This window comes from Mastomys coucha, unplaced genomic scaffold (assembly GCF_008632895.1).
Source record: "Mastomys coucha isolate ucsf_1 unplaced genomic scaffold, UCSF_Mcou_1 pScaffold1, whole genome shotgun sequence".
NCBI lineage: Eukaryota > Metazoa > Chordata > Mammalia > Rodentia > Muridae > Mastomys > Mastomys coucha.
The window spans coordinates 15,214,850-15,224,214 of record NW_022196891.1 but is presented as its reverse complement, the minus strand read 5'-3'; the positions used below and the strand labels follow the sequence as shown (position 1 = coordinate 15,224,214).

Genomic DNA, 9,365 nt, shown 5'->3' with positions numbered 1-9,365 from the left:
GTGTGGCCTTTCCTTTTTTCCTTGCTCAACACTTTCAATGTGCCCTCAGGTTAGTTGCTCAGTTACCTTCTCCTTGTTAAACACCCTACATCTGCTCTCAGCTTAGTAGCGTTTCTAACCTCACACTTAGGGAAGTGGCCAGTGACCACTCCACTGTCGATCTCACATGGCTGGTGACTCTCTCTCCCTCCAAAGCATGGTGGATCTCCCTTTCCTGCCCCATGCCTCTGTTTCCTCACCTTAGAGAACCTGGAACTCCTGACTTCTCTATCCATTTATTAGCTTCTGGCAACTATATTGATCTATCAAAAACCACTTAGAGACAAGGACCTTCAGAATTTACAGATTCCCAATCAGAGCGTTAGAATCTGTTGTACACTTCACTGCTGAGCTCTCTCCCTTAGGAGATGTTGTTTACATCTCATCAACATTACCATTGCAAATATTTTCTTCAGTCCAATTGTAACTAAACATATCTTTCCTTGTGATAATATCCTATTAGTGTTATAGTTTGAACTGGTGCACCTCAGGTTTCTGGAAGATGAATACAGAACTGGATTGTATGTATCACTCTCTTAAGAATTTAAGTAAAATCCTATGAATTTTTTCTAACTTTCTGGTTTGGTTTGGTTCATTCTGGCAGGAGATAGAGGGTCTCACTATGTACCTTTAGCTACCCTAGAACTCAATGTATACATCACACTGCTATCTGATTCAATGTGATACTTCTGCCTCTCTCTCCTGACCACAGTGTCAAAGGCATAAGCCAGTAGACCCAGGGTGCTTATTGATTTTCATAATTAGTAATTGTTAATACTAATATAATTTTTTTATCTGTGATAAACACTATTGACCTTGTAGATCTTGTCTCCTCTTTATGTCTGTAACTGACATTTCTCTAGAAAGGCTCCATCCCATTCAAAGGACTGAGAAATGACAGCAGTGAACCTCATTATTAAGTTTCCTTCTGATATGACTTGGTAGTTACTGTAGAACTTCTGTATCAGGAAATATGCAGAATTATACGAACACACTGTCTATGGAGAATACATGCCCAATGTTGTCTCTGCCGTGCTCTCTTTTGTACACTGTTATGGGACACTCTAGAATGCTGTGACTTATGAGGACGTGCATGTGAACTTCACTCAAGAAGAGTGGGCTTTGCTGGATCCTTCCCAGAAGACACTCTACAAAGATGTCATGCTGGAGACCTACGGGAACCTCGATGCTGTAGGTAAGACTGTGAGTTCCCTTTCCTGTTTTAAAATTCAAGAAAACAGTTCCTTCCGGTGATACACTTCTGCAGTTTCAATTGAGATGATCAAAGAACTTGGTGAATAAATCATGCCGGGCCCTAAGGTTCACTGAATTTAGTAACTTCCATTTTTCCATAATTTCTATACATACATTTTCTGTTCTAGGCTTTAATTGGGACGTCCAAAATATTGAAGAACATTGTCAAAGATCTAGAAGACTCAGAAGGTAATTTTCATGTGCAAGCTCATACAATATTCCTGTGAAGAAGTGTTACTGTGTGCTGAGAGTTCTAAGGAAAAGCAACAGTGTACATAAGCCCAGCTTTAAGTGTATTGGTGATACTTACGTTCTAACAAAACCATGGCCCTTGGTGTCCTGTATCTGATTTGTTTTTGCAAGGCATTCTTTTAGGACATAAGACACGGAAACAATGCCTTAGTGTGTATCCCCATTTGAAACATAACCCTATTAGAGTTACACTGTGCAAGTGGCAATCCATTTCTGCTTATTTTGTAAAAGCTACACATATTGAATAATTGATAAATATTTTTAAGACGCAAATAGGCTAATATTAAAGGTAGTTTTACTCACTTATTAGTAGTGACATTGCCATGTTCAGTTAGAGGGGCAGTTTGTGGGAGGTAAGTAGGATGCTGTGTAGTAACCTTCATCCGTATATCACATGTTTATGAGGGACAAAAATGAAACTCTGGGAGTGTAATGTTCAAACATTTTATTTCTTGTCTTCCTTTCATAAGTATATTATACATCATAGTGGATACATGCCATGTATACAAAAGGGATATTAAAGGAAACAGTATCTCTCTTTTTTTCTCTTTCTCTTTGTCTCTCTTTCTGTATATATTTGTGTCTTTGTATGTGTATGTGTGTCTGTGTTTCTTTCTCTGTAACAACTGGAAGATATATCCTGTGTGGCAGTTACTGTAGAATTTTTGAACATGACAGAAGTTTAAAATTAATTGCTTTTCCAACTTCTTTGGCAATACATCAGGAACCTCATTCTGTAGAAAATTCTCTTGAAGACCAGGAATGTAGAAATACTTTGATTTCTCCTGGCTCACTTTGCAGATATAGTATGACCCACAGTATAGTAAAAATTGGAAAATACTTAGGTTATTAAAGCTCTGAATTCTTCTACTTTTCTTCAAGTATGGGAGAAACCTTTTATAGAAAAATAATATATAAAGCTGAGCCATGTAATAGATGTTCATCTTTTCTCAGGTAACTTTGTTGATGAAAAACAACCCATAATGAAGGGGAGCAGCATGATTGTAAACAAAGTAGAAAACCTTATGGTCTGATGCCTCTTTATATTTAGACAAATACTAACATTGAATCATACAGATGAAAGTATTCTTCAGTGTGGTAAAGCTTTCACATGTGAATTTTCTTCTCAGGCATGAAATAAGTCAGAGTGCAGCGAAACCCTCTGCATATAATCAATGTGGTAAAGCCTTTGCTTTACATGGTCACAGTCATGATCAGAGGCATGAGAGGATTCATACAGAAAAGAAGCCCAATGAATTTATTCAGTGTGATGAAGCCTTTGTACATTATACAAGTCACCCAATACATAAAAGAAAACAAACTGGGCAGAAATCCTCTGAATGTCATCTATGTGGTAAAGCTTTTGAATATCACAGTAAACTTAAAAGGCATGAAAGAATTCATACTGGAGAGAAATCCTATGAATGCAATCAATGTGGTAAAGCATTTCCCCAGCCCAATCATCTCCTACAACATAAGAGAACACATACTGGCGAGAAACCCTACAAATGTAATCAATGTGGTAAAGCCTTCTTATATTCCCAGAGTATTCAACTACATGAAAGAATTCATAATGAAGAGAAACCCTACAAATGTAATCAATGTGATAAAGCCTTTTCACATCAAAGTAATCTCCGAAGGCATAAAAGAACACATACAGGAGAGAAGCCCTACAAATGTAATCAATGTGACAAAGCCTTCTTATATTCCCAGAGTATTCAACTACATGAAAGAATTCATAATGAAGAGAAACCCTACAAATGTAATCAATGTGATAAAGCCTTTTCACATCAGAGTACTCTCCGAAGGCACAAAAGAACACATACAGGAGAGAAACCCTACAAATGTAGTCAATGTGACAAAGCCTTTTCACACCTTATTAGTCTCCAAATACATGAAAGAACGCATACAGGAGAGAAACCCTACAAATGTAATGCGTGTGGTAAGGCCTTTTCATGTCACTCTGATCTCCAAATACATAAAAGAACACATACAGGAGAGAAACCCTACAAATGTAATCGATGTGATAAAACCTTTTCACATCAGAGTAATCTCAGGAGGCATAAAAGAACACATACAGGAGAGAAACCCTACAAATGTAATCAATGTGACAAAGCCTTTTCAGAACATTGTATTCTACAAAAGCATAAAAGAATTCATTCTGGAGAGAAACCCTACAAATGTAATGCATGTGGTAAAGCCTTTTCATGGCACCATCTTCTCCAACTACATAAAAGAACACATACAGGAGAGAAACCCTACAAATGTAATCAATGTGATAAAGCCTTTTCACATCAGAGTACTCTCCAAAGGCATAAAAGAACACATACAGGAGAGAAACCCTACAAATGTAATCAATGTGATAAAGCCTTTTCACAGCAAGGAAGCCTCCAGGTGCACAGAAGAATTCATACTGGAGAGAAACCCTTCAAATGTGATGGATGTGATAAAGCCTTTACACGTCGTTTTCATCTCCAAAGGCATAAAGGAAAACATACTGGAGAAAAAACCTTCAAGTGTAATCAATGTGATAAAGCCTTTTCAGAACATTGTATTCTACAAAAGCATAAAAGAATTCATTCTGGAGAGAAACCTTACAAATGTAAATCTATGTGACAAAGCCTTTTCCCAACATTATAAGCTAAAATTTCATAAAAGAAGGCATACTGGAGAGAAACCTTACAAATGTAATCAGTATGAGATAGCCTTTTCAAAACATGGTCATCTCCAAAAGATTAGAACAATACATACTGGAGAGCTGGACTGTGGTGGCGCACGCCTTTAATCCCAGCACTTGGGAGGCAGAGGCAGGCAGATTTCTGAGTTTGAGGCCAGCCTGGTCTACAGAGTGAGTTCCAGGACAGCCAGGGCTACATGGGGAAACCCTGTCTCGAGAAAACCAAAGGGGGGGAAAAAAAAGAAGAATACATACTGGAGAGAAAAGCTACAAAGGTATGAATGTGACAAAATCTTTTTATAACACCATCATTTCTGAATATATAAATGAACATACTGAAGAGAAATCCTATGAATGTGATCATAGTCTTAATTGACATGAACATATTTGTACTGGCATGAAACATCTTGAATATAAGCAATGTAGTAAAGCCTATGCCCAGCAAGTTATCTTCTAATGCAACAAGGAGCACGCACTGGAGACAAACAGAGGCAACGGGAGAGAGAGACAGACAGAGACAGAGAGACAGAGACAGAGAGAGACAGAGACAGACCTTATGAATGTACACAGTGTGATAAACCTTTGCATGTTACAATAATCTTTGAACACATAAAAGAACACATAATATATCTCAAAATACATATAAGAACACACTGGTGAGAGAAACCCTGTGTGAATAATGTGGTAAGGCCTTCCTTTGCAGGTGACTTTTATCACTTAGTGTATAAAGTAACACAGACTTGTGAGAAACCCCAAGACGACAAACAATGTGGTAAAGCTTATGTGTGAACCAGTCATTTTTTCTTGAGAAAAATCCATGCTGGAGGGAAACCCTAGAAATGTAGTCACTGTGGTAAAATCTTGTAACTCACAGTATCTGTATGCAAGAGTAAAGCCTTTAGCATGTATTAAATCTGCTAAAGTTTGCATGTTACAGGAATCTGTCAGGACTTTCAATAACTCATAATTAAGGCAATCTGTGGCACTAATGGACTTGGTCCAATCTTTAACTACCCACTTTCATTAAGTTTCACAAAATTACTCATTCTTGAGAAAAACTCTAGCAAGTGTCAAGTGTCTGCTCAAGTATGATGATGTCTCTATTGTGTTCCTACCTGTGAACTCATAGGGACAAAAGCCCTATGAATTTCATAGATAAGGTAACTGGATAATAATTCACAGTTCACTTTTAAGTCCATGAAATAACTCATTCAGGTGTAAAATGCTATGTGTGTGTATTGGTGCCTTTTTTATTGCTGTGATATAATGTCCAAGGTATTGTAGAAAAATGCAGGCCCAAACCAGAGTTTCTATCTCACGTTTGGCCATTTATTTTCCAGGTAAAAAGCATACTACCTTTATATTTGTAATAAGCCTTAATTAGCATAAAAGATTGCCTAATATCTATCCTCTATGCTATTATGATAATTTCCAAGCCAATAATTTTATCATATAATTTGCCTTGTTTCATCTGGCCTACACTTAACTCCAATTAGTCATTCCACATGGCCATTATTTTATTTCTACCTAAACTAAGGTTGCTTTTTTTTCTGTCTACTTTCTTCTCCTCTGACCCCAAGTCCAGTATCCCTAAACCCTGCCTATGTCTCTTCTGCCCAGCTGTTGATTGACGTCATCTTTATTCACCAGTTGGAAGTAACTTGAAAGCAAGGTCACATACCTTCACTTGGGTCTGTGTGTAGTCCTTCTCTTCACTGGGGCTACTAGGATTTATGGTCCTAGCATTACAGTACATAGCTACAAACCAACCCTCAACATGAAGGAAGTTTTAAAAAAATGTTTAAATTGCCTTATGGTTCCAAAGGGATATGGGCACACCATGAAAGTGATGAAACACTTGTTAGGGCAACAAGTGTCATATGTGGCAGCTAAAGAAGGGACTGGCAAGCTCCTGAGAAGGATTGATTTCTCTCCCTTCAATCCTCTATGCTTGCTTTCTGTTACATGAGCCAATTCATGATAAAGAAAAACTCTATGGGTAAGCGTTCAGATTCCACAACCTCTGGGTTATAGTAATGAGTGCTTATGCAAGTAGAATATCATGAGTAAAATTTTCTTTGTTTATCAACTTCTTTTAATTTTAATTATGAGACTTGTCTTTGTCTCTGTGTGAGTATGGGCATGTGTGTGATGGTTTACAGGAAAATTAAGTTGTGTCATCTCATAACAGGAGTTATAGAAAGTTGTCACTCAAAACCTGACCTTGTTCCTGGAAATGAACTTTTATTAATTACTTGGCCGTATCTCTAGCCATCTAAATATTTTAAAGTATTTTATATTATCTTGATGTGAGGAAACAGAAAAAAATTATACAAGAGAAAACCCTATAATGAACTCATTATAGACAGTAGACATCACAGATGTTTTTGATTTCAGGAAGCACATCCTGTTTCATCTCTTCTTCATAATCTGGAGGAAGGAAGTTACTCCCCATGTTCACTCAAGTGTTATAGTACAGGTCACCTTTTGTGGTTGTGGTTTTTATTTTCAGACATTTGGAGTAGGTATTAAAGTTTGTTCTATGCATTTCAAATCCATTTATAGGTTCATTAGGCCATCACTGAGTTCTCTCTGTGACTTCTGTTCACCTTTAATTCCACTTTGCTTGGTGGTAGGTAATTTTCTACTGCAATGAATTGAATTGGATACTCATCTTCTAAGCGGTCCATTGTTTATATGAATTGAATTGGATACTCATCTTCTAAGCTGTCCATTGTTTATATGAATTGAATTGGATACTCATCTTCTAAGCGGTCCATTGTTTATATGAATTGAATTGGATACTCATCTTCTAAGCAGTCCATTGTTTATATGAGTTGAATTGGATACTCATCTTCTAAGTGGTCCATTGTTTATATGAATTGAATTGGATACTCATCTTCTAAGCGGTCCATTGTTTATTTGAATACGAGGATATGTGATCATATATTCCCAGTAAGGTTGCTGGTGACACCATGTTGGGTACTGTTTTGTGATTCATTTTTCACAAATTCTTTTGAGATGTTGTTGTTTGTTATCCAGCCTGGCTTTGGTGTCAGTCATTAGTCAGGTTTATGTTTTAACTCTTGATACTCATGTGTCATCCTTCTGAGTACAAGTCCACGGATAGAAGATGTACGCTCAATGTGTTCTGTTTCATCGACACATTTTAATACTGGTAATTTTAAGATGCTTAGGAGATGGAAATAGAAAGAACAATAAATACCTGAGGTGTAAACCCAAAGCATCATATTCATCTGTCTCATAGAGATGGAATAATGTAGGATAACCATCAATCAGCTGTGTATCTCAGAACATAGCTTGCTATGTAATGTATATGTATATATTATTTGGCAGTTGAAGTGAGTCATAGCCTGTGAGTTATACAATTGGTACTTCATCTGGTTTTTGGTTTTGGAGGGCTTTTTTGGTTGTTATTTTGTTTTTGGGTTTTTTTTGAGACAGGGTTTCTCTGTGTAGCCCTGGCTGTCCTGGAACTCACTCTGTAGACCAGGCTGGCCTCGAACTCAGAAAACCGCCTGCCTCTGCCTCCAAAGTGCTGGGATTAAAGGCGTGCGCCACCACTGCCTGGCTGGTAATTCTTCTTGATATACTGCCTTCTAAGCAAATTATTTGCAGACATAGGATGATGTAAGTGCAGCGAGGTTTGTTTTAATTTTTTTTTTATAGTAAGGTGTGTATAATGTGGTGATGGCTTTTTAGGTCACCACAGGTATGAGGAGCCTGGAAGACAACCTTGTGGCTTTTATACTTTTGGCCATCATATGGAGGTCAAGGTCAGGTTGGCAGCCTTGATCACCACAGACATTTCCACTGAGCCTTGTCACTGATCCTCAAATGAGATTAGTAAAAGATTATATCAGTAACATACTGTCTTCTTTTCAGATTGTAAACAGATTGTCATCTAAGGTTGGAGAAAAGCAGGACAAATTGAAACATAAGAAAATAAAACATTACTGTGTCTCCCTTTGTAGTGCCGGCAGTTCAGTCTTAGAAGGAAACACTTACTATATATATTGGGCATGCTGCTGCTAGAATGGTTCAGCCTAGCTCATTAGGGTAGTTGTGATACAAGCTCTAGCCCTAACAGGAGTCTCCCATCGTATGCAGCCCTCCTGCCTAAAACTCCACTGTCTTCCAACTAAGAACAATATTGTTTTGTTTTATCATGGCATCTGTTATATTTTACTAGAACTAGGGCAGAGGTCTATCCTTATTCTACAAATGGTGAAACTGAAGTTCACAGATTAAGTTGCTTCTGAATATTCCGAAGTGGACCTGCTCATCTTACACATGCTGCTGTAATTCTAATGCACTAATAATTGAAGTCGGAGCCACCTAAAGCAGGTATGGTGGCATATACCTATATTCGTGGTGTGTAGAAAGTGAGGACACAGCCAGGCAGTGATGGCAGATGCCTTTAATCCCAGCACTTGAGAGGCAGAGGCAGGCAGATTTCTGAGTTCAAGGCCAGCCTGGTCTACTGAGTGAGGGTTATACAGAGAAACCTGTCTTGAAAAACAAACAAAAAAAATGCATATGAATAAATTTTAAATTAAAACATCACCAGATAACATAGCAGTTCATTGAACTGGGCATTGTTGTAGTGGATAGACGCCCAGTTCCCAAGACTACCTGGTTGGTAACTATCTCTGGGAGGGATGTAATGCCCCCTTCTGGCCCCTGGGATTACTGTCCACAGACACAGGCAGGAAAATCATCCATTTATATAAAATAAAAACAAGGCTTGAACAAATGTAATTCTCTGCAATGATATCACAATCCTGAGACACACAGCACTTGGAGCTAGTTAAAATGAACTCCTCTGAGGTTCTAGAAATAACAGTAACCTTCCTCTGAACCAGCACACTCAAAATTTGTCCTATGTCGGGGTTAAAATGGATCAGCACAAGAGTTCACATAAAACGGTAAGCCATGATGCTTCTAGGTGACCTTTACTTGATGATTTCTGTATTTGTGTTTCCAGTCCTCTGCATTGGAGAGATGTATCATTGATAACATCTTTCAAACCTATCTTTTTGCTCACATATTATGATTTTAACAGTGGTAGATTTGCTCTATAAATATCCATCTGTGACCATGGCTAGACTTAAAAAAAAAA

General features: G+C 37.8%; 1 protein-coding gene across 2 annotated transcripts in view; it reads left to right on the top strand.

The window, feature by feature from the left end:
* The window catches only part of LOC116097752 (zinc finger protein 431-like), a 22,742-nt gene that overhangs the window by 11,334 nt on the left and 2,043 nt on the right, over nucleotides 1-9,365 (top strand). The window contains exons 2-4 of one of the 2 annotated variants that reach the window (XM_031380366.1): nucleotides 1,108-1,234; nucleotides 1,422-1,482; nucleotides 2,676-4,272. In XM_031380366.1, the coding sequence (XP_031236226.1) occupies nucleotides 1,108-1,234; nucleotides 1,422-1,482; nucleotides 2,676-4,161 (1,674 nt within the window). In that variant the 3' untranslated portion in view covers nucleotides 4,162-4,272. Of the gene's footprint in view, nucleotides 1-1,107; nucleotides 1,235-1,421; nucleotides 1,483-2,675; nucleotides 4,273-9,365 lie in introns of those variants that run through there. The other variant, XM_031380370.1, reaches the window with a different exon arrangement.